At 41.3% G+C, this 26,628-nt stretch overlaps 1 protein-coding gene across 5 annotated transcripts in view; it reads left to right on the forward strand.

The window, feature by feature from the left end:
* Positions 1 to 26,628, forward strand: part of MAST4 (microtubule associated serine/threonine kinase family member 4) — a 474,263-nt gene that overhangs the window by 360,368 nt on the left and 87,267 nt on the right. For 3 of the 5 annotated variants that reach the window (XM_075066982.1, XM_032805207.2, XM_032805205.2), the window contains 4 exons: positions 3,909 to 3,997; positions 15,797 to 15,866; positions 18,868 to 18,888; positions 19,575 to 19,653. In XM_075066982.1, coding sequence (XP_074923083.1) covers positions 3,909 to 3,997; positions 15,797 to 15,866; positions 18,868 to 18,888; positions 19,575 to 19,653 — 259 coding nt within the window. The remainder of the gene's footprint in view (positions 1 to 3,908; positions 3,998 to 15,796; positions 15,867 to 18,867; positions 18,889 to 19,574; positions 19,654 to 26,628) is intronic. The other 2 variants (XM_075066983.1, XM_032805206.2) reach the window with 1 other exon arrangement.

Here is a 26,628-nt window from a genome sequence, read left to right on the forward strand (position 1 = left end):
GCTCTCTTCACCCAGGAAAAAAGGCGCGAAATGGTTGGCTGCTGCTTTCACAAAGGGAGGGGTGAGGCTGTACCCAGCACCACCCGGGACAATGTTTTTTGCCCCATCAGGCACTGGGCTCTCAACTCGGAAGTGGGAACTATGGGATAGCTGAGGAACAGCTACCCACAGTGCACCGCTCCTGAAATTGACGCTAGCCTTGGACCATGGACGCACACAATTGATTTAAGGATCCTAGTGTGGACGCGTTAAACCGATTTTATAAAATCGGTTTAAACAAATTCGAATTAATCCGGTAGTGTAGACGTGGCCAGAGAAAAGGGCTTCAGTGCAATGCCAAAAAGCGTACACAGCTGTGATACAAGGACAGTAGTGTCAGCAATGGATGGTCCTCAAAGTCTGCTTACCAATCAGGACCCCTTCTCACTATTTTTAATGTGAAGCTGAAGCATGCGGAAAATGTGCCCTTTACACAATTTCAGGATTGAAGATTGATAAATGAACTGTTAATAAAATATTAAAAAGAAGCAGCAGAAGATAAGCTGGGTTTTGCCACAGGATACCATAAGGATGGAATATGACAAGATGATTTTGGATTTGTGGTCTGTAGAAATACGGAGTATTTTTTATATGGACAATTTTAAATAAAATAAATATTGACTACATAAAAAACACCTATCTTAAGCCTTGAGTACCCTTGATAAATTCTTTAAAACAGTAGTTCTCAAAGCTGGTCTGCTGCTCGTTCAGGGAAAGCCCCTGGTGGGCCGGGCCAGTTTGTTTACCTGCTGTGTCTGCAAGTTCGGCCAACTACAGCTCCCACTGGCTGCAGTTCACCACTCCAGGCCAATAGGGGCTGTGGGAAGCAGTGCGGGCTGAGAGATGTGCTGGCCCTTTCTGCAGCCCCCATTGGCCTGGAGCAGCAAACCATGGCCAGTGGGAGCCGCGATCGGCTGAACGTGCTGAAGTGGCAGGTAAACAAACGGGCCCGGCTCGCCAGGAGCATTCCCTGAACAAGCGGCAGACAAGCTTTGAGACCCACTGCTAAAATACAGTTCATATATTTTGCATTTTCATTTTTTTCTCTGTTTATTTCAGTTAATTTCCTTTCCCCTTTAAACAATTCTTGTCCTACATTTTAAGACTACAAGGGTAAATAACATTAAAAAACTAAATTAAAGTATACCATGTAATAACTCTACAGTACTTACAAAAGCAACCAATAGCAGAAGGCAATTTTACAAGAGCAAAACATAGAATAGTTTAGCTGTACAGCCAGAACTTTACAAAAATGGCATAGAGAAGCATTTAATAAACCAGCTTCAACGGTAGAAAAATATATAGAAAGCTACTAATGTGGGGGAAATGTCATTGCTTATTGCAATTACCCAAACCTATGTAGGCTCTACAGCCCTGTGTCCCCTCACAGTCCACCTACTCACAAAAGGTCCTGTGGTGATTTGTCCCGTTCTCTCTCCCCTCCCCCTTGATGTCTCTTTGAGGTCTAGGAAGAGAACTCTGGTGCTCTCCTACCACCATTTGGCACCTTTTGGAGTCAGATGTTGTTTTTTCTCTCCCACAATCTTACAGAATAAGTCCAGTGGGCTTCTATCCTATGGAGCATACGTGATTGATTAATCAAAGAAAAAATACTATATGACAGAACCCAAACCACCAATCTTCACAAGTCAAAAATATACCACAAAAAAAGTGTTCAATTTTTCACAGATATCCAGATAATAGACGGGAATTAGGGGGATTTTACCTAATTTTTAAATTGGGGATGAAAAATATTTAGCAGGATACATTTTTGAGATCCACCATCTCAAAAAGACCACATATGCAGAGTTTTTAATTTCCCTGTGTATTTAAATTTAGATTTTTTCTATCAGTTTGCCCTATTTCTTTTATATTGTTATGTGGTTCTGGGATGTGTTAAGCAAATGCGTAATACATTAAAATCAGTCTGATATTTTCTCTGTTACCAACCAGCTAAGTGTGACAGTCTTTGTTCTTATATGGTCAGCAGAAACCAAATGGTCTTTTTGGTGGGCTCTTCTGCTGCCACATTGCATACCATTAATCAGAATGAAGGAACAGTAATTCAGCACATGCTGTGCAGTTAAAAAGCAATGTGTTTAAAACACAGTAATGCTTTGGATTTTAAAAAATCTAATTTACTGCTAACCATTTATGCCAGGGATGGGCAAACTTTTTGGCCTGAGGGCCACATCGGCATTGTGAAACTTTATGGAGGACTGGGTAGGGAAGGCTCTGCCTCTCCGAACAGTGTGGCCCTTTCCCCCTATCTGCCCCCTCCCACTTCCCACCCCCTGACTGCCCCCCTCAGAACCCGCCCCCCAGAACCCACCACCTATTCTAACCCCCTGCTTCCTGTTCCCTGGCTGCCCACCCCCAGAACCTCTGCCTATCCAAACTGCCTCTGGCCCCTGACTGCCCCGGGGACCCCTGCCCTTATCCACCCCCCCCCCCGCCGCCGCCCCCTTCCATGCTGCTCAGAGCAGCAGAAAGTTTCAGCCAGCCACACTGCCTGCGCTGCCTGGCTGGAGCGGCGGGCCAGAGTGCTGGGGGCATGGCGAGGTGAGCCTGCGGGGGAGGGGAACAGCAGCGGAGAGGCTGGGGGCTAGCTTCCCCAGCTTGGAGCTTAGGGGCTGGGCAGGATGGTCCCATGGGCTGAATGTAGCCCGCAGGCAGTAGTAGGTCCACCTCTGATTTATGCTGTTTTCTCGCTTTTTTATATTTTATTCCGCTTGTGTAATGAGGAAACTAGTCAGTTTCCTTTCTGGTAGTCCTACAAAGCACAGTGATGTAATGTTTAACTTGGAAACAATGCAGGGAAATATTTAATTAAAACTCTAGTTTTATTGGAACTTATTATAATACTGAAAATATTTCTGATCGTGTTAGGCTAAATTTTTGGACTGAAATGATCTCAATGTCTCTTTAAAGACTTTGCAAGTAAAATGTATGACCCCTCACTCACTCCTGGAAACACTTACACACCTGCTTAACTTTATGCATGAGTAGTCCCATTGGTTTCATGGATCTGCTTATACGTATAAAGTTTAGTACCCATGTTTGATTATGGTTATAAGATAGTAAAAAGTAAATTTTTACAAATACTAAGATGCAGTTAAAGGAAACGGTCCGTTCTTCTCCCTTACCTTAATAGATGTATGAATTTAATATTTATCTCTTATAATAATCTATTATGGGGGGAAACAGTGGATTAGCAGTACTTGAGATGAAAAATATGTGAGTGAATGCCTTTATCTTTGTTGGCATCATCTGTTCTATTGACGGAAGGCACAGATGTGAAATCTATCCCAATAATTAGGTTTTTAATTAGTGTATCATTGTAAGATTGACAAATCATTGCTCTTCATTGCATGTGATTTGGAGTGAGAAAGTTCATGTAAACACAAATGTCTTTAATCGTTGCCTGACAATTCTGAACTCAGATTTGTTTTGATGTATTCATGCATGTTGTATGTATAATAACAGGTTTATGTTACTAGATATTACATCTACGAAACAAGCTGTAACTTGATCCTAGGCTACACTAGTGACACACAACATTGCCTAAAGTACTGTGAATTGATGCATAGGTCTTTGTGCTAACTCAATGGTAAATGAAATGCAAGCTGGATAATTATCAGTCATGTATTATTTTATGCAGTTACATGGGAAGTGACACTTCTTGTCATTATCAAGTATGTGCCTGATCCAGATTTCTTGCATATTCAGAACTCTTGTTGACATGTATGGTTTTGATTTGAATGGGAGATTGGGAGGCTGAATGAGTACAGGATTGGGCCTTATGAGTACGAGGGTATTGAGACGGTGTACTGTTTGCTGGTTTTAAGTGACTTTCTTTTTTCCTGCAGTTGTCGGACAAGTAACCGAAAGAACTTGATAAGCAATGGACAATCTCCAGCTCTGCCTCGGCCTCATTCACCTCTTTCAGCTCATGCAGGTAAACCACCTACCTTTACCTATGCCATTACTTGTATTAATGCCTTTATTCTTTAGGAGAAACATATCATTTAGTCCACAACACTCCTGCAGTGTAACTTTTCTTTCCATTGTTTGTTTGTAATAACTAAAGTTTGAGAATAATCACCATGAGAGCCCTAATTACTCTGTTTGGAACTACTAAACTATGGTGATAGGCACCCTGGAAATAGCTTGTGTGAATAACATTATTTTTGCCCTATTACAGAGGTAGGGAACTGTGACGAACTGGGAATGTTCTTAATGTTGCTCTGAATACTGTGTTGGTGCCTCAGTGTCCCCTATGGAGTTCTTAATATCTAGGTGGTGGGATAAGGGTATGTGATTGCTGCAGAGCAAAGGGCCAGTGCACTTAAATGCCTGGCACTCTGTCTCCTAGCAACTGATGGCCTGGGCCCCTCCTCTGCAAAGGTGCCAGTTGAAGGTGTTGGAGACAAAGGGATCAGGTGACCTCCTGGCCCGGGAAAGGAGCTGAGCAGAGAGGAGGAGTGGGAGGGGGTTGTTAGGCTGGACCTGGCTGAGGGCAGACATGGGGGTCTGGCTCACTGCCCCCAGAATGGACCCGGCCGAGGGGTTCCAGTTCGGGTGTATCTACAAGCTCTGCTTGTGAACCCTGTTCCTGTCATCGAATAACCTCTGTTTTACTGGCTGCTAAGAGGCACGTCTGACTGCAAAGGGGGTGCAAGGACCCTGTGCGTTCCCCCAGGACCCTGCCTGGGTAGGCCGCTGTGGAAAGCGCCGGAGGGCAGAGTGCTGAATATCAAGGAGAGACCAGGAGGTGACGATGTGTGACTTCATTGCCTGAACAAGTCTGCTCCAAGGGAGAGGAGGCTCCCCAAAGTCCTGACTGGCTTTGTGAGGAGCTGTTCCAGAGCATTGCCCGGGGACTCCGTAACAGGAAACTATGACACAGGTGCCGAAGTCGGCACATGAGCTGATTTTCAGTGGCACTCACACTGCCTGTGTCCTGGCCACCGATCCGGGGGCACTGCATTTTAATTTAATTTTAAATGAAGCTTCTTAAACATTTTTAAAACCTCATTTACTTTACATACAACAATAGCTTAGTTATATATGACAGACTTATAGAAAGAGACCTTCTAAAAATGCTGAAATGTATTACTGGCACACAAAAGCTTAAATTAAAGTGAATAAATGAAGACTCGGCACATCACTTCTGAAAGGTTGCCGACCCCTGCCCTATTACATGTTGGCAGATGTACATTTTCCCCCTTCTCCAACCTCAGTGCAGTGTAAAATGAACATATGATACCTTGCAACATATACAGAGGCAATGTCGTCAGTGAATGGGACATTTGATAGACAATCAGGATATTCTGAGTTCCGTTCCCAGTTCTGTTGCTGACCTTGTGTTTGACATTGGTCAGGGTCACTTCAACTTTCTGTACCTTGGTTTCCTCATCTATAAATTGATAATCATGACACTTTGTTTGAAAAGCATATTGAGATCTATGGATGAAAATCTGCAAATAAGAACAGTTTTATTGTTATTTATTATCTGTTTTGTATAGGAATCTTGTCTGTACAGAAGAACACAGTACAACAAAGATGCATTTTGTGTTACATTGTGTGTACAGTTGTCGCAATTAAATCCTTGAGAGTGCTCCAACAAGAAAGTGTGAATGTGGGAATTGGCATTAGCCATAGGCAGGCAGGCTGTCAAAAGTTGTTAAAGTGTGGCTGTGGGGACCTGGTTGACAGCTTACAAGTTAAAGGAGACAGCAGAAAGATGGGTTTCATCTGCATTTTTAATAGGGAATGGTAGGTTCAGTCAGTAAGACATTAGCAGGCTGCCTTATGCAGCTGACCAGCAATGTTAGGTGAGAAATATGCCTGTCCTCACAATTGTGGGCAGGAGCCCTATGCAGCTATAGGAATAAAAATGTATGTATAATGCCATTGCAGAGCCTGCAAAGAGAGCCTGAGTTTTTGTACACAGTTCAAGAGGCTGGGATTGGTGAGGCTTCAAACTCAGCAATAGAGTGGGTGCATTTTTTTTTTTTTAAACAAAAAAAATCGGTGCTTAGAATCTGACACATTTCATACCAGGCTGTAATCATTTTAAAGAGCAATGGGAATGTTCTACTGGCCTGAGCAAAAATCTGGCAGTCACGAGCTTCTGATGTTTCATCATGACTGATGATGACTATGGCTTTTGGCAAGTCACTTAACCTCTCTTGTTCAGTTCAGTCTGTAAAATGGGAACAATTATATTGATGTCATATGGCTGTTCAGAAGCTGCTTTTAAGATGAAAAGCAGTAGTATAAGTGCTATTGTTAATTATTATTAAGTCAGTCAAATGTTCGGTGGAAACCACTTAGCATCCCCTTCATTAAACAGTATATGCAACCCATTCAAGAGCTTATTATGACTGCTTGTCACAATAATTGTTATAGTTCCCAGTGATCCTCTGGAATCGCTCATGTTCTAATATATTTCAACCCACACTTAACGTGTTTGTTGACTATTTTTGCAGTTGTGTTGTTTTGGACCTTGTTTGTATTATGGATTTGCCATAATTCCAACCACTGATGTAATTGCGCCAGTTCAAGCTTCTATGGTAGACCGGGAAAGCTCTGGTTTGCACTCCTTTCAGACAGAGATAAGCTGTACCAGTGTAAATCCTGGTTTTGCTTGTCTGCACTAGAAGTTGACATTGGTGCAGCTACACCACTAGCTGGCTGCTGATGGCTGGAATCCGAACAAATTCTCAGCATAGAAAAGTTCCAGTACTCTAGGTTTTGTGGGATTCATGGCTTATCAGAGTTGCTCCTGATGTGTGTGGGGTTTTTAGTATCTACCCTCCTGTGGTGAATAAACACTTTATAAAACTATTTGACTGTGAGATTATATTTACTGTATTGTTCCATAGTTCATGATTGTTTGGAAGGTCATTTTTTTCAATGATGCAGCTGAAAGAAGGGGAGAAGGTTGCAGAAGCTCTTGAGAATTATTTATTATTACTGCAGAGCCCCTTTGTTGTGTGTGGGTTTTCCTTTTTTTCTTTTTCCACCTTTTGCTCTGGGGCCACTGTTTGATGTCTGTCATAGAGGAAACACCTACCAGTATGGTTGCCAATTTTGGTTGGATGTGTATCTGGAGGTTTCATCCCATGACATAATCTTTAATTAAAGATTAATCTTTATTTCCTGTATCAGGAGGTAGCCATGTTATTATGTATCCACAAAAACGGCCAGGAGTCCAGTAGCACCTTAAAGATTAACAGATTTCTTTGGGCATAAGCTTTTGTGGGTAAAAAAACTCACTTCTTCAGATGCATGGAGTGAAAATTACAGATGCGGGCTTTATATGATGACACATTTCCTGGAGACTCAAGGACAATCCTGGAGGGTTAGGAACTCTAGCTACCAACTGTTTGTGCATCTGCTAGTGGGATGGGAAAATCTGGAGTGCTTGGGAGAAATGTGGAGAATTGTTTTAATTAGCAGCCTAGTTGTCATACCAAAGTTATCCCTGGGGGAATTCTGCGCCACTGCACCTGCAGAATTTGCGAAGAATTAATGTCCTGCGTAGAATTTCATTTTTTCCCACAGAATTGACACTGCAGAGCTGCTGGCCACTGCTGGGGCCACTGGACCCGGCAGAGCCCTGCTCCCCAGCTCACAGTGTGCCTATGAGGGAGGGCTGCAGTTCCTGGATTTGTCAGCCCCAATCAGTTACCTGGTGCTGTTGGGCCACCTCCCTGCACAGCAGCTGCTGGAGCCTGTGAGCTGCACCCTGTGGGGAGGGAGCAACAGCTGGGAGTTGCATGGAGGGGCCACTGCTTTCCGGGAGGGGAGACTGAGGGTAAAGGGGAGTATCTGCCAGCGGGGCATGACTTGAGCTGTTATGGTGGTGACCAAAATCTTTAATTTTTGCTCCCCTCTCCCCACTATCAGCAGGTACAGGTCATCTCTGCCTGGCAAGACAGTAACAAAGCTGCTTGGAGTGGAACCTTTGGCTGGGCTGGGGTGGTGCAGTTACCTGGGCCAGGGGGTGCCCTGTGACTAAGCTCTGTAGGGAGGGGATGTGGGTGTCTGGCCCCGCAGCTGAGCTCTGGGTGGAGGGGGTGCTGGTGTTTGAGCTGGTGGGGCCCCCTGCTCAGCCACCTCCAACGTCCCCCAAATATCCCCTCGAGCACCTTCTGATACCCCCTGCAAGTACACATACACCCCTCCAATACTCCCCAACTGAACTCCCCACCCCTGCAGCTCTCCCTTCCCCTCCCTGGCAGTGTCATCTGTTTGGGAACTTGAAATATGGAGACAGGGCAAAAAACCAGGAATTGACTAAAAGACTGGAGGGGCAAAGGTTTTTCCCCACAGCTGGCACATGTGACGCACCCAGACTGAGGTCCCTAAAAAAAAGCATAATAGAGAAACAGGAACAGAGTTGTCGTAGGGGTTTCTTTAACTCTCTACTCCTGGGGAAATCTTTTTGGTTCTGTATTGTTACAGACATATGTGCTGCAAGGTATTTTGAAATCAATTACCAAAATAATTGAAACTGGCATGATTATATTGTGTTATTTTGACAAATAAAATATACAGAATTTTTAATTTTTCCGTGCAGAATTCTCCCAGGAATACAAAGTAGAGAAAGAAGTGAGTGAAGAAGCAACAAGGCACTTGATGAAGCAGCTGCATTGCAGGTCACTAGCGATTGCTGCTTGAGTGGAGCAGCCAAAGATTAGCCAGATTTATTGATAAAGTAATGGGAGCCAGGAGCAATCCCAGGTATTGCAGCATTGCCTTGTCGGAACATTAAGCACTCCTAAGCTTGAGTCAGAGAGGAGCCTTAAGTGGGTGTGGCTGGGACTAAGGAAACAAAGAGAGCATGGGTGGCCAGTAGGGAAGGCTGGGGGAGCCTCCCCAAATAGCCAAGCATGGTCCCGCTCACACTCCACCCCTCAGGGCTCTGCTTTGGTGGCGCCTCTGGGCTCCAGGGGCTGGGCCATGCCACCTGCCTTCCTGGGGCTGGGGAGGCTGCAGCGGCACTGCGCACTCTCCCTCCAGGTGCTCCAGGACTAGGAGGAGCTGTGGGGTAGGGGCCACCGGCTGCGATGGGGGGATGGGGGGCTCTGGGTTCTGGGTGTATAGAAGGGTCTCAGATGGAAGGGGCAGGGCTAGGGGCTAGTCTCACCCAGCCAGAGGTTCACAAGCTGCTGATGAAAGAACTCAAAGTCGAAGTGCGCAGCAAATATAGAACTTCCCTTGCATAGCCACAAATTTGTTGTGTTCTGTGAAGATACCGGGGCAGCTGTTCAGAGATAACTAATATGGGCGGTAAGTTAGACTTTGGGGCCCACAAGGCTTGCAGCCCCCTCCACCCGCCAGGCGTGTCTGTATGGGGCACCTGCACATGTAAGGGACGTCTCCATTTTTGTTTTTTAAAAAATGTTTCTAGTTCTCTTGTGAAAACAGAAAACCAATATAAACCAATGTAATCTCATTGATAGGGTTGAAAGCTTGTCATTCAGACTTTTACTAAAGATATTGGGTTATTCAGTCTTCCTTTTAGCCTTCTGGGGCTGGCCTTGGGATCCATGACATCTTTGGCAATAGATCCTTTGATTTCTGAAGGAACCACAGACAAATTCGGAGTTATAGGAGGCAGGGGGTTGTTGCAGCACCCTGGGCAGCATCTAGCGCTATTGTCACTAAAAGCTCTTTTCCAGCTAAATACCTCCAGCATAGCCAGCTCCTCTACTGAACAGCCAAATTGTCAGTGTGCAGTTAGAATCTCCTCCCACGTCAGGGAATTCAGGAGTTTTATTGTTTTTGTTTTGTGTTTGTTTCCATAGCAATTGTAGCTTGATCCTTTTATGTATACACAGCCTTTTGTATAACTGTTCTGCGTTTCATGCTAGACTTTAATGCTGGTATCTGTGATTTAAATCTCAGCCATGCTTAGCTTCACAGACACCTATTTTATAAAGTGTGGGCTTTGCTTCTTTATTTTAACAAATGTAGCTTTGTTTTCTTATTTATGGTGAAGCACACATAAGCCTTGTCTACACTGCCACTTTACAGTGAAAAAACACCCTCCAAGCATTGCAAATTTCAGCGCTGTAAAGTGGCAGTGTAGAGAGTGCACCAGGGCTGGGAGCTACTCCCCTTGTGGAGGGATCCTACTACACGAGCCATGACTACTCAGCCATGTTAAAGTGCTGCTACAGCAGCATTTTAACGTAGCTAGTGAAGACATACCCTAAGTGTGCTATATTTGCAAAAAAATAGTTTTTATATCTGTATTGTAAAGTGAGTTGTAAAATGATCAGGTTTGTGAATTAATGAAAACAGCAATCAGTTAATTTTCAGTGAAGTATGAAGATGCCAGAAGTCACAGCTAATAAGTCAGGGTTCTGATTCTGTTGTTTTAAAAGAATGACAGCTATGGAAAGAAAGCAATACAGTTTAGTTTGTTTGTTAATTTTAATTATTGCCATTTGTATACAGTAATGGCAATTCCTTAACTGCAACCAGAAGAGACTTTTTACTCATTTTGCTCTAGGAAGGACTGGATCTTGCTATGCAATCAGTTTTCAAAAGAGGCTTGCAGTGTTGTAGGGAATAATGTATATGGGAAAGGGGGGGAAGTTTTAAATGCTAAATTGCACTCTGATTCAAGTGTCCTAACACTATCTAAATCCATTAAAAATTGTAAGCACTTCTTTTTTAAAAGGAGTTAGTTAAGTTGGTCAAAATTTGCAAATGTTCTCCCTACCCCTAGTATGCCCACGCCCTCTGTTTTGCAACAGAGATGGCATCTGATGCTTAACTATATTTTTACTTTTTTTTATTAAACTGCTGCTACCTCTGATGCTATTTGTACGTTGAATGGCATGAACTCTGCATTTCCAGCGAAGTGGGTATTCACCCACGAAAGCTCATGCTCCAATACGTGCGTTAGTCTGTAAAGTGCCACAGGACTCTTTGCTGCTTCTGCATTTCCAGTTAGTGGAGGCTTCCCTTGTCTCTACATATAAGTCATCTTGAAACCTAATTCCAATGTAGAGAAAATAAAAATAAATGTGCTTTGTAGATAGATTTTTTTTTCCGTCCCTGGGCTTCTACCCTTCCCATACTTCTGTAGATCCAATGTTAATCTCTAATGGCATCAAGCAAACACTGCTAAACCTGCCAAGAGATGTCAGTGTGATCTAGACTGAGAGCAAGGAATAATATCCAAGAAGCAAGCCAGCTGCCAACCATAACAAACACATTTAGCAAAATGTTTAGTATTTCCCTTATCTGAATAGAGAGGTCCCCCGCTAGCAGACAACCAGATCTTAAGAGTTTGCAAACCCTTTCCTTACTCTAACTGGGGACAGTCATCTGTGGGTGTCATGGGTAGTTTAATCCATTTTTTTAAAAAAAATAACTTGAGCTCTTCACCCTGCACAGATCTCGGTGGGAAGCACCTGGATAATTATTTGAAAATTATTCTGCTGCCCAGCTATGTGTTTCACTGACTAGCACAGTTGGTTACATTACGAAAGCCAGACCTGCAACCTTCTTTGGCTCTTTGGATCTTGTCTGCTTTATGTCAAGATTTCAAGACTGAATAGCTAGGCTGTAAACCCAATACACAAGCATATTAGACCAATTGTTATGTTCTGTTGCTTTGGTGTTAAAATGCTGAGAGTCGTTTAAGATCATCAAATGATGACAAGGCTTCAAAGTGGGGCTAATGTTCTGATCCACCAGGAGTTTATAATAGCAATTATCATTAATCTCTGATTCCCTCAGTGCTAATAGAAAGTCATTGCATCAGAAACGCTTTATTTTGTAAGTAGACAGCTATTAAAAATGCATTAATAATCTATAGTGAGTGTAACATATGCCTTTCCGAAAGATTTGTAGTTCTTTCCTCTGTGGTGAAGACACAGGATTTCTTGAAGCTAATTACAAAACAATCAAACAATTTAATTAATCTGGATATAGCTTTCTTAACCATAACTGCCTGCAAAATGAGGCACCCTGAGTGTATTGCCATTAGGTAAAGTATTGTATTGTTTGGTATGTTGATTACCTATTCACTCTGTTACTTCTCCCTGGGGATGATAGTGTTAATTACCCACCTAATGCCTGGTCACCAGTCGGGTTTACTTTATCAGGTCAGAAACATCAGCAGTAATCTCAGAAATGTGTAAAATAACCTCGGACTAAAATATACAACAGCCAACAAATCCCTGGGAACAGCAGGATTTGAATAATAAGCAAGCACTGCACATATGGGCAGAGAATTAACTGGCACTGGTTTTCATTTGAAAGTCTCTCAGGTATTGACTTGCAGATGGGTGGATGAATGCTGCGAGAGATGAAGGTCACGTATAGGACTCCGGTTCTACTCGTCTTGCCTTTCTGGAATACCATACCTTAAAACCACCACAGCAGTTGCCCCCGTCACTCTGGGGTTTTTTTCTTCCCTATTTGCTGTCTTGACTGTTTGAATTATTTTGTTACTCAAATGTCTAGATAAACCCCCATGATTTAACTGGTATTCAGGAATTATTTGTAATGTGTTTCTTGGAAATCTGAAGATTTATTTTCCAGATAAATCAGTTTACAAATTGATTGATACCCGTCAAGTTTGACTCTCCTCCTGCATGAAGAGGATTTATTGAATCTTTCTTATTTTATCTGTAATGAGTGGTAGTTCTGTGTTGCTCCTGATGATGCTAGAGAGGTAGAGGTTCTGCATCTCCTGAAAGCAATAGTCATATTTTTTTTAAAAAATAGTACTTTTTCTCCACCATTACTTTATGCTCTGAATAAATGACCAATGCGTAATTAAGTGTGCTGCTGAGAGATGTAATGTAAACAAATGTAAATATGTGGTGTTTAAATAGTTATGGAAACAGTAGTCTAGATTTATCAAACAACCTCATGTGCTGATATTTCAAATCCTTTGCTGTCAAAAGGTGCTTATCTACAATGTTTATTTTTTAAATTACCTATTTCTGTTCTCTGTAAAATGCCAAGACAGGTTCTTTGTCTTCTCATTCATGTAAGCCCACTGTGTTTTCCCAGATACAGCTCCCCCCTTTTTGGTGTGTTATCTAGAATGAGTGGCCATGTTTTATCTGCACAACATGACTTAAAAAAAAAAAAAAAAAAAAAAAAAAGGCTTATCTTTATTTAATAAGCTATCCTAGTAGCAAGAGGAATCCAGTTAGGAGCTGTTAAATTAAATGAACTGTTGCTCTCAGTAATTTGGTATTTGCAGTTCATGCAGGACAAGAATAAATTGTGCTAGCCCCCAAACAAAGATCAAAATCTATGCTACAATATCTTGTTTTAGATGTTTTCCCCCTCAAGGAACAAAAATCCCTGCCACCTTGAAATTATCAAGGTCCCCAGAGGTATATGAAGAGTAATGAAGAAGCTGTGGTATTGGGGAAGGGGAGAAAGTTGAAAACTTAATTCAGCTGTGATAGATAAATGGACAAAGAGTCAGGGGTTCTGGCCAGCTGAAGCAGAATTCCTGTCTCCTGGGGCTCAGGAAAGAACAGATGCTAAGATATGATTTCAGTGCAGCTGAAAACGCATCATGATTCTGCTCCCAAAAAAGAATGAGTTTCTTACTGTTTACCATCTAAATGTCTTTGATTATACTGTCTATCATAAAATTAATGGCATCTGTTGAGGACATCACTATAAAATATGCAATGTTAAGTTAATTGAAAACTTTCAGTAGAAATCTAGCATTCTTGAAATCATTAAGGCAGCACTCTGTTGGATTAGGTTTTCTTTTTGAACAGGGATAGCAATTTATCCTCTTTAAATGTTTACTTTGAGAATATACAGTATATAGAAATCTTGCTCTCCTTACTCCTAGTTGTAATTGCAGATTTCATTTAGTGTCCAGCGGTACAGTAAATAAGTTGCTCTTCTGCTGATTCTTATTCTTTAAACGAGTGTGATCAGAATCTAGTCTTTAATTTAGAAGGTTTTTTTAACATCTCATAGGGCAATGCTACTTTTACGTTTATTTTATTTTATTTTATTTTATTTTATTTTATTTTATTTTTGCAAGTATCACCTTTACATTTCCTCTTTAGACAATCCACACAATCTAATAACGTACGCTGAGTGGCCAAGGCAAGCTGGAGCTCTGGTAAACTTCCCCTGCCATTGAGCTTTCTCTCTGATCAGTGGCAGGTAGCATATCTAAAATGAGAAAGTAACAAGCCCCCCAAAGGAGATGTCCTGTTCACAATGCTCAATCACTTCTGCACATCACTTAAGGACTTCACCTCTCCAAGCAGGCCTTTGGTCTAACCAGGGGTTCTCAAACTTTTGTACTGGTGACCCCTTTCACATAGCAAGCCTCTGAGTGCAACCCCCCCATATCAATTAAAAAGCATTTTTAATTATTTAACACCATTATAAATGCTGGAGGCAAAGCTGCGTTTGGGGTGTAATAATAGCCTCGTGACCCCCTGAGGGGTCCTGACCCCCAGTTTGAGAACCCCTGGTTCTAACCAGGCCGGGGATAATTTTCCGTTCCATTTGTTTTGCGTAGCTATTGACTTTTGGAGAGTTACAGGAATACACAGTACAGATGGCAAGAGGAAAAAATATAGAGAAAATATGTTTAAGGACTGTACTCTTATGGCAGTCATTTTCTGGGGTTTTCTAGTATTTTTAATGACTTTCAAAAATAGTGTTTCCAATCTTCAAGTTCTATTTCTTTCAAACTAAAATATTATTCCTGTAAAGTTGAATTAATTTATTTGTGCTTTTGAAAATGGAGTGAACTGGCTTTATCTGAAGTTAAATTTGATCTTCATTATTAGTTTCTTTAACTGAAATGTTACTTTAAATAAGGGCTTGTCTGCACTTGCGAGTTACAGCGTAATAAAGCAGCCTCGGGTGCCCTAGCTCACTCCCCATCCACACCGCAAGGCACGTAGAGCACTTTGACTCTGCAGCTGTAGCACTGCTGGTATTCCACCTTGGCGAGTGGAATAACATTTGCTGCGCCCCTGCTGGAGCACGTCAGCGTCAGCGTGATTGAGGTGTTGCATTACTGCACTGCGATCAGCTTCCAGAAACGTCCCATAATCCCCTTAAGTCAAGTGGCCACTCTTGTCATTGTTGTGAAATCGGCTGCAGCAATGCAGAAATGCCCTTTCAAAGCACCGTTTCAGAGAAGCTGGCTGCTTATCTGCTCCGAGAAAAAGCCAACGTTTAATTTGCTTTGAATGAGAGAGAGAGAGAGGTGGGGAAGGGGAAGGGGATCTGAACTTACAAGACAGCATGCTGACATACTCTCAGCACCCCAAAAAAACCCTCTTTCTCCCTCCATATACACACAACACACTCCCTGTCACACTCCACCCCACCCCACCCCACCCCACCCCATTTGAAAAGCACATGCAGTCACTTGCATGCTGGGATAGCTGCCCATAATGCACCGCTCCCAATGCCGCTGCAAGTGTAGCCACGCCAGCATGCTTGAAGCTGTCAGTGTGGACAGTCTGCAGCACTTTCCCTACTGTGCTCTATGAAGGCGGGTTTAACTTACAGCTCTCTACATCTCCGAGTGTAGCCATGCCCTAAGATGTTATACTGGGAATCCAGTTCTTTCAGAAACCTTACAGACTAATCTTTGTACTGAAGATTGGTTTCTTGGCTGCTTTGTTTCTGAGTTCTTTTTCTCCTTTATTTTTGCCCCATGGTATTTGCTTTGTTTCTGAGTTTTTTCTCCTTTATTTTTGCCCCATGACAGGAAGCAGTCCTCAAGACAGCCCTAGAAATTTCTCTCCCAGTGCCTCAGCCCATTTTTCTTTTGCACGAAGGTAAGAGTTTGTTTGCTATGCATAAAGTACAGTTTGTATGGGGGAAATGTTCCTTTGCACAGAGGGACTGACTAGCAAAATACATGGAAATGTCAGTAATTAATTAAGAATTACTTGATTTTTATATTAACTATTTTAGTCCTTAAACAACACAAAACCACACTGAATGATTGATACAATGCAACTATGCCTTTTTAAAGTACATTTTAAAATTTAATTTTGCTAATATGTATCTTCAGTCAAATTCTTTTCACTGGGCATTTAATTCTGATAGGAGTCATACAATTAGTCAGATTCAGATCTTGTAAAAATTGAGATATTTCAATACTAAATGGATACCATAGGCAAGCTTCAGTCACAGACCTAAGCAGCAAAGAGTCCTGTGGCACCTTATAGACTAACGGACGTTTTGGAGCATGAGCTTTCGTGGGTGAATACCCACTTCGTCGGATGCATGTAGTGGACATACGTCTGTTAGTCTATAAGGTGCCACAGGACTCTTTGCTGCTTTTACAGATCCAGACTAACACGGCTACCCCTCTGATACTTGAGACCTAAGCAGTTTCCCCAGCTGTATAATTGAAACAATTACCTGACTTGCAGGTGTGTTGTGAGGATTAATTAATGTTGGTATAGTTTTGATGTAAATTATTAATAAATTAACCATAAACTGAGTAGATAACTTGTCACAGGAGACTGTCTATTCATGCCAGCGTGGTTCCATATTACTTAAAATCTCCTCCGCTTACCTCAGATAATATGTTTATTAACATAAGGCTGGCGGGGTTGAAAGAGTTTATATGTTGACCTAATTGTGTCTACAAAATAAATTACATGAGAGAGCTGTGTTTTAAGTGATGCATTAAGTATCACTGCAGTTACCCACATAACTGCCTTATTCATCAGTGACAGAAAACTCCTTGGTGCAACTTTTGTTTCATTTTAGGACTTTCAGATACACAGGTTGTCAGACAGGGATAAATCTTATACTCAGTGTAAGAAAATGGCTTTGACTCTTTATAAAACGGTTCAAGCTGGGGAGAGAGCTTCATTTGTACATGCTTTGTGTGGCTCAACTCTAGCTTCCAACATCTGCAATGATGTTTCATAAAAATCTGTGTTTTGAGATTTTTATGGAGGAATATAACTAGCATCTGCTGTCACCCATGTTTAATCTGACTGTGATTTAAAAACTAGCTGAATCAGTATTTTACAGTGTAAAATAGTATACAAATAAAAATATCTTTCCATGAAGGAGGAGATATTACAATAAATTTATAAATCCACTAAAATAACTCATGAGAAAAACCGATTAGAGAAATTGAACATTACTTAAGATGATGATTTAGTGACACTTTTTTAAATGGTGCCCAACACTATCTCAAACAATTCCTGACATTAAATGCTGTATCATGTATTTTAGTGTAATTACTAAGAAAAGTCCATGTTATTTCTATAATGACAGTGTTCATGATACCTGATACCACGAGCAGTTTACCTGGAGCTCTTGGATATCTTTTCTATTGCGATGTATAATATTGTACTACTTCAGTGGTAATGGCAGCCCATATTACAAATACCATATAGCAGATCCTGGATTCAGTCCTTTTTGTCTTGCATTCTCTTCTCCTTTCAAACTGTATCTTTTATTTAACACTAATTCGTGGGGGAGAAGAGATGAATTAGGAAAACGAAAGTAATTTCCTGACATTCCCATTTTGCAAATCAAAGTAAAGGATCTAGCTTCAGAACTTGTAGCAAATTTGCTTGATAGCATTGTATACATGAAACATTAACCTAAAAATTTCTGATCCATATGGTATTTGTATATTGTTTTCTTAGGGAAAGGCACTATGTATCTCAAGGTTATATTCGTGCACCATGTTACGGTAATAAAAGTGGTTCGGTCTTTGTGTATTAGTGGAGGAAACATGTTCAACCCACGTAATCTGATGAAACAAATTATTTCTGCTTCACAGCTGCAAAATATACAGAACACACCCCTGTTGACATGTTTCAGCTTGTCTTTCTTTCTATACTAAGCAAATTTAATTTATATATCTGAGCTAAAAGGAACAAACCTCCTTTTGGAATTGTTCATTCGTTGGAAAGATGCTCATCAATACCTCAGAGAAAAGAGGGTTAATACATTACAAAACAAGATCATGGAGACAGAGATATGTGCAAAATTTTCCTTTTTGTTCATTGTGAATAAATGGACCGAATAAATCTCCACAAATCATACCCTTTGTTCTAATAGTTGTTTTCTTTAGTGTGAAGCAACACTAGTTCTACAGTACTATTCAGTCCATTGAGTGTTTAGACCTGGTAGAACTCATACAATAGATAAGATTAGGATTATGTAAAAATGGAAAATTTTCAATGATAAATGGATAGTGTAGGCAAGTGTCAATCACCCCTGTGATACTAACTCAGACCTACAACATTTACTTTTTTACATGAGGCAGCATGATCTAACCTTAACATGGGGGACTGACAGCCAGGGATTCCTGAGTTCTGGTCCTGGTTTTATTGATGCTGTCAGTGACTCTGCTACAGACTTGTGTGACTCTGAGCATATACATAATCATCTGTATTATAGTTCTGTGGGATTATGTCATGAGCTCCTTAGTCAGATTTTACTCAGTCCACATCCATCCCGATGACTTGAGTTAGAATTTGATTGGGTAAACATTGAGTAGGAAGCCACACCTTGGAATTTCACCCAGAATGAATAATGGTGATGTTCTGAGACAGACTTTTTTGGAGGGTGGGGAGGCAGCATTGAAATATTTAGATTTCCAGATTTGAAATTACATTTCCTACACAAAACCTGAATTGAATGGGGGTCTTTGTAGCTGATCCTAAATTAAATGGTTTTTTAAAATATTTTTTCCAAAATACCTGATTTGTGTTATTAAAAACAAATCCTATTTTGTTACGTTTATACATTTTGTTATTTTGCTTGTGTTTTAACATACTTGATACAATTGTACTCCAGTCATGGGCACCGAAATGACAGGTAAATGTAACCAAAAACCATAACAGTTGTTTTGTGATTTGTCTATTTGAATGTGTAAGTTCCATATTGTCTATATGTGGGTCACATGAAGCGGCAGGGGTTAGGAATTGTACTAGCTTATAAATATTTCCTCCTCCAAAGGTGTAATTTAACTAAAATGTGAATTTTTCACACGTATTTATAGCTCTTAAGAGTGTAAATTCTAGTCTAATTGTTCTATCCACTTAATGATGGTAACCTACTGGTAGTTTGTACTGATTTCGTTTTTTATAATGGAAGTAACCATTCCCATTATATTTTGCTTTTAGTTGATTGTGTTGGATACATTACATTTCATAGCATCGTGGTTTGTGCATTGGTCACGTGTTTTTATTTGTTTCTCATTAATTCGCATTTGCTGAACCTGAAAGCTATAATTATTCCCTGTCTTCATTTTGTCAGAGTGTTTTAGTGAGAGATCAGTATTATGGATCAGCTCATTCACTTTTGAGTTATTTCATCTGATTGATACTATTAAAATTGTATAATATTTGTTTATCGTGACCCCCTGTGAAAGTTTACTCTTTGGTGGATAACCCGATTGTATCATGCTTCTGGAATGCAATTCTACAGAAGAATAATTTCCCAGGTATTTCTGTGTAATGATTCTGCAGTGTTCTTTTGGACTAACCTCAATTTCACAACAGGACTGATGGACGCCGCTGGTCTTTGGCCTCTCTCCCCTCCTCCGGCTATGGTACAAATACACCCAGCTCGACGGTTTCTGTAAGTGCCAGCTTTATTTTACAGACAGATTTCAACTACATACAGTATTTTCTTAAACAGGCCACCTTGTGAGAAATAAAATACAACATATGCCTTTTATCACCCAGGATAAGCTATGCATCAAATGATGTGCTGACAAGCAAGACATTCACACTTTCAGTACTGGCATTTCATTTGTGATGCATAACTGTATTATCTCCCAGTAGTGGAATAATGTGCAAAGTTATGTTTGATTTACTGAGACCCCCATATTTATTATGGGATATGGCTATTTAAATACCCCTTTGCATAGCGCCAACTTTATTATGTACACTACATACAACAGTTGGCATCCTTAGCTTTGTACTTGTTATGCCACCATCTTGCCTTAAAACTACACCTCTACCCCGATATAATGTGGTCGTGGGGAGCCAAAAATCACCACCGCGTTCTAGATGAAACACCAGAGCATTCTGGTGCAGCACAGTGTCTTATAGTCTGCAACTAGGCAGTTCTGTTGGCTAGCCCCAGCTTGACAGCTCATGATTTTATGTCTTTAGTCCTGTATTATGCCCATATCTTGTCCCAAGTAGTGAGATAGTATGTAAAATCATGTATATTATTATTATTAGACATCTGGTGTCCCCTTCTTAAACTCACTCCTTGAACCATTGAGGTAACTTCACTTTTTCCTTATGCACAGTTGATCTTTTCTCGAGAAATAGTTCAATTACCCATACTAAGCCCTGATAGTATTTGACAGGTGCACATTAATAATCAGCTCTTAGTCTGTTTTTTCCACAAAGGGTTTGTGAAGGTTAAGCTTATTCTTGTCTTGCTGACTTCAAAACAAGTTTGAGAAAATGTGCATAGCTTAAAAGTAACTCAACAGCACTGATTTTTCTCCGCACTGCGCCCCTCTACACACATACCCACACCCCCACCTACCCACCCACCCACACCACTGTAGGTCTTGCTTTTAGCAAGTAAATTGTTATGTTTAGGATTAATTCCCTAACCACTTTCCATGGTACACATGCAGACACTTTCGTTTGGATTCAGATGAAAAGTGATGTGCTGTGCTCCATGAAAATGCACTTGAAAATATTGACAGAAAGGAATTATCAGCCACTAAGTAATTGCTATAGCAACTCTATCACCATGATAAGAAACAGACAAACTCAAAAACTGGAATGAAGAAAAACACCAGGAACATATCAAAACAGATTTTAATTTCAAAGTTATATGCAGGTTTTTCCTTGACTATACACAAATTAAAAATTTATAATTCTAATTGAGTCTGTTTTCTCCTTCTCGCTTGCATGATGATGTTGTACGCAGACAAGAATGCATGAATCAGCTTTAACTATCTTTAATATTCCTTATGGAAACACATTAGCACTGCCATAATTGCCTTAGATATCTAAAATTATATAATGGATTGAATGGTGAGCCTGTCCCTTGGTAGTTCATGAATAGGCCATATCATAGAATATCAGGGTTGGTCATCTAGTCCAAAACCCCCTGCTCAAAGCAGGAACAGTCCCCAACTAAATCATCCCAGTCAGGGCTTTGTCAAGCCCAACCTTAAAAATCTCTAAGGAAGGAGATTCCACCACCTCCCTAGGTAACCCATTCCAGTGCTTCACCACCCTGCTAGTGAAAAAGTTTTTCCTAATATCCAACCTAAACCTCCCACGCTGCAACTTTGAGGCCATTACTTCTTGTTCTGTCTTTGGTACACTAAGACAGTTCTAGATCCACCTCTCTGGAACCCCTTCAGGTATTTTAAAGCCAGCTATCAAATTCCCTCTTTTTCATTCTCTTTCAGACTAAACAATCCCTGTTCCCTCACCTCTTCATTAAGTCATGGCTCCAGCCCCTAATCATTTTTGTTGCCCTCGCTGGACTCTTCACAATTTTTCCACATCCTTCTTGTTCTGGGGCCCAAACTGGACACAGTACTCCAGATGATGAAGCCTCACCAATGTCGAACAGAGGGAATGATCGATGTACTCTCGATCTGCTGGCAGTGCCTATTATACAGCACAAAGTGGCATAACCTGTTTGGCAAGGAATGGGCCACACTGATGACTCATATCAACTTCTCGTCACTGTAACCCCTGCGTCTTTTTCTGCGAACTGCTTCCCCCCCCATGCCATTTGGTCTCTATTGTTGTGTAACAGTGAATGGGATTCTTCCATCCTAAGTGCAGGACTCTGCACTTGTCCTTGCTGAACCTCATCAGGTTTCTTTTGGCCCAATCTTCTAATTTGTCTGGGTCCCTCTGTTTCCTATCCCTACCGTCCAGTGTATCTACCACTCCTTCAGTTTAGTGTTATCTGAAAACTTGCTGAGAGTGCAGTCCGTGCCATCCTCCAGATCTTTAATGAAGATATTGAACAAAACCGGCCCCAGGACCGACCCTTGGGGCACTCCTCTTGGTAATGGCTGCCAACTGGACATGGAGCCATTGATCACTACCTGTCGAGCCCGATGATCTAGCCAGCTTTCTATCCACCGTATAGTGCATTTGTCGAGCCCATATGTCTTTAACTTGCCAGCAAGAATACTGTGGGAGACCATATTAAAAGCTTTGGTAAAGTCAGGTCTTATTTACAGATATTAAAACAGATGTCCTTCTAAAAACACATGTGGCTTTGAACTAATAGTTTCTGACTGGTGGAAAGAAGTCTGTCATTTTAATAAACAAGTGTGAATTCTGGTGAACCAACTAGCCGTATAAAAATTGATCCCTGTATTTTTATACGTTCTTCTGTTTGGTCAATTTTATGCTGGTTCCTGTTGTCGGTGCAGCTTGCTCAAGGGCCGAGGCAACTACTTATTTTTAAGAAATAGAGGTGTTCTCAGAAGTGATATGCTTCATTTGCATTATTCTTTCAAGGTAGGGACAGTGAACTTAAGCTTTGAATCAAGGAGTGAAAATTTTAATTGCTGCTGCTCTGATTTGTTTCACATACTTTGTCAGGGTCTGAAACAACAACTATTAGACATCCTCACCCCTCTGTGTATTTTTACAAATTCATGGAAATGAGGTGAGACTAGTTTCTACTGTACTCTGTACTTCCAGCATTTTATAAGTACATCTCTGGATTACTGTGATTCTCATCAGCTGCCTAGAATACTTCTGTGTAAGCAAGGGCAGTTTTGGAACATACTATCATAATAGCTAGTACTAAACTTTGAAGATACTTGTGATCTTTTAAGGTCAAGTAGAGGAAAAGGTAGACAGAGGAAAGTTTGTAGTGCACCCTATTTATGTCCAAATTAATGCAGTGCTCCTTATTGTGTTATCTCATTACTTTTTCTTAGCCTTCTGAAGATGAAACTGAAGAGAATAAAGAAGTCATTAGTTTAGTGGAAGGTTTTGAGAGTAGATATTATAATGACATGTATTTCAGTTCCTATGGGAAAGGTGAAACTGGGCAACTGCTTGGAAAGTAAGAGATGAGGGCATCTGCAAAGCTAGCGTCAAGGGCAGGAAGCCCTTGTACCTGTCATTGGGAAGATGGACCTTGCTGTGCCAGTTAACAGATGAATCGGAAACTGTCAACACAGTTTGTTTAAAAAAATAATAATAAAAAACCTGTGAAGAGTATATGGAAAATTAATCAAGGGAATGTATGGCCCCCACCCTTTGCCTGTTGCTTGTCTTCTTTGGCCTGGTCTACACTACAACTTTAGGTCGAATTTAGCAGCACTACCTTGATTTAAGCCTGGAACTGTCCACACAACAAAACCCTTTTTTTTTCAATTTAAAGGGCTCTTTAAATCGATTTCTTTACTCCACCTTCGACGAGGGGATTAGCGCTGAAATCAGCCTTGCTGGGTCAAATTTGGGGTAGTGTGGACGCAATTCAACAGTATTGGCCTCGGGGAGCTATCCCAGAGTGCTCCATTGTGACCGCTCTGGACAGCGCTCTCAACTCGGATGCACTGGCCAGGTAGACAGGAAAAGGTCTGCAAACTTTTGAATTTCATTTCCTGTTTGGCCAGTGTGGCGAGCTGATCAGCCCAGGTGACCATACAGAGCTCATCAGCATGATGTGCACATTGCCCAGCCCATACTTTGTGAGAAGTCCATGTCTATGTCCTCATCACTCTTGTCATCGCGCTGCTGTTGCCTCCTCGCCTGATTTTGCTTTTGCAGCTTCTGGTTCTGCACTGAAAAAAGGCACGAAACAATTATCTGCCATTGCTCTGACGGAGGGAGGGGTGACTGATGACATGGCTTACAGGGAATTAAAATCAACAAAAGGGGTGCTTTGCATCAAGGAGAAACACAAACAACTGTCACACAGAATGGCTCCCTCAAGGATTGAACTGAAAACCCTGCATTTAGCTGGCTGTTGATTTCACAAAACAAATCAGATCAGTTTCTTGTTTTGATCCACTCCATCTAGCTTTTACATCTTAGGCTGGCAGCAGACGATGCAGTATGACTGCTAGCCATCCTCATCTCCTGGGTGCTCGGCAGAAAATGGGAATGACCTGGCTGAGTCACTCTCATGTCTGCCCAGGTGCCTCGACCGACCTCACCGAGGTCGGCTAAAAGAGCACCCAGGAGTACGACGATGATGGCTACCAATCATAATGCACCGTCTCTTGCGAAAAGGCAATGAGCTGCTGCAGTGTAGCAATGCAGTCCCATGTCTGGCAGCACCCAGGAGACGTCTGATGACAGTGAGCTGAGCGGGCTCCATGCTTGCCATGGTATGGCGTCTGCTCAGGTAATCCAGGAAAAAAGGCGCAAAACCATTGTCTGCTGTTGCTTTCACGGAGCTAGGGAGGGAGAAGGGGGCCTGACAACATGTACCCAGAACCACCCGCGACACCATTTTTGCCCCATCAGGCATTGGGATCTCAACCCAGAATTCCAATGGGCAGCGGAGACTGCAGGAACTGTGGGATAGCTACCCACAGTGAAACGCTCCGTAAGTCGACGCTAGCCTCGGTACTGTAAACGCAGTCCGCCAACTTAATGCACTTAGAGCATTTTGTGTGGGGACACGCACAATCAACTGTATAAAAATAAATTCTAAAAAACCAACTTCTATAAATTTGACCTAATTTCGTAGTGTAGACATACCCTTAGATTGGTAGCTCTTTGGGATGAGGACTCTGTCTTACTGGCGGCATGACAGTTGACACGAGCTGAGGATCTGCTCCATGGTGTTGAACAACATTTAGGTCATTGTATAGCTTACCATAATATATGTAAAAATGATATGTAAAATTTCAAGTAGTTTTGAAGCCACTCAACTTAAAGAGAGCCTGCAAGGTTCAGTTCATTAAGAGTTTTGTTCTAAGAGTTTGGATTGCAAGGTATTGAATTCAAACCTTCAAGGAAATTTACTTTGCCATATCCCAGTTGATGGCCTTCACCAGAACCTGGAACCCTTGTGTGATGTATGGGGAAGGGAGGTGGTAGCCTTGTCCCTACTCTTGTTGTGTCTGGATTCCATGGCTCCCATCCCTGGATCTTCTGAATTTGCAAGCTGTTCTTTCCAAAATGTTGGCTTTGAGAGAAGCACCATCCAGAGTAACTTCCCTCCACAGTTCTGAGGGTGGTTCTGATTTCAATAAGGTAGAAAGTAGTTTTACACAAGCAGGCAGGCACGACAGCACTGGAAAATTGTTGTGCTAGAACATCTTTTGACCAACACAGTGTCATACACTTTCAGTGTAGAAGGGTCTACTGTAGTGTTACATCATGCTAGTTAATGTGGTATAACTTGATGTAATTTACCAATGTAGACAAGTCCTGAGAGAGTTTACCCTTCCTTCCAAATGTTCTGCTTGAAGATACTTAGGAAGATAGTGCCCCGTGAGATCTAGGTCAGATAAGTATAGTAAACGTTTTTGAGTTTCCTAGCAACTACATGCTGGCAATTAGGGATGTTCACCTTTTAGCATTCCGTTACCAGGAAGTTCCGAAGGTTGGTTAGCTATCTACTATGCTTACCATCATGGAGTGCTACCTGTACATGGCAACTTAGTAGAGCCTATGCAGAAAATCCTTGGGATTGAGGGGATACAGAAGCCCTGCCTGTTGGCCTACAAAACAAAGAAGATGGGGGGAAATAACCAGACTCGTGAGAGGCCAGTGTAAGCCCAGGAGACAGTGGGAAGACAGACAATAAGGAATGATCCCAGGTCTTGAGGCTCTGTAGGGAGGGTGTAGGGAAGGATGTCAGCTGGCTGAGTAGAGAGAGCATGTCCCAGTAGCATTCATGGAGTTTTACCACTCTATAGACTTCTTCCCCTCATACTGGCAAGGAATAGGAACCTCAAATTCAATCTCATTGGAGCAGATTCAGTGCAAACATTTTTCATGTCTAGATGCAATATATATGAATGTGTAGCATAGCTATCATCTGTATTTGTACTTGTTTAGACTGTGCACCTTTTGCTTGTAACTTAAGAAATGATAAAGTCTGAAAAACGTCAGATCTTGAAAGAGTTTTGAATCTTATGTTTCTAAACTAAGAGGATGGTTTGATGATGTATCTTTAGTTTTTATATTCCCTGGAATTTATTTATTTAGTCTTCATTACTATATGAAGTTCTTACATTTCAGTTTAGATGTACAAGTTTTGTCAAAAATGGTATGTAAAATATTTTCACAGAGAATTCAGGTCATAATTGATAAACAATATTAGAAATGTTGATAATGGCTTCCTAGAATCAAAATAATGTGTTTTTTAACAAGTGACGTGCACCAAAAAAAATGTAGGGTACCCAAACACATTTGTTACTGCAGTATGTAAAATTCTGGGTTTTATTTTGTGGCAGTAAATCGTAGACACTCATGCCATTAATACGTATCTTATAATACTGGAAATAATTAATATTTAGCAGACTCCATTTTAAAAGTTTCTTCTATTTTGATGTACACCTCTACCCTGATATAACACTGTCCTCGGGAGCCAAAAAAATCTTACTGCATTATAGGTGAAGCCATGTTATATCAA

The sequence above is a fragment of the Chelonoidis abingdonii genome, chromosome 6, assembly GCF_003597395.2.
Source record: "Chelonoidis abingdonii isolate Lonesome George chromosome 6, CheloAbing_2.0, whole genome shotgun sequence".
In the NCBI taxonomy this organism is placed as follows: domain Eukaryota; kingdom Metazoa; phylum Chordata; order Testudines; family Testudinidae; genus Chelonoidis; species Chelonoidis abingdonii.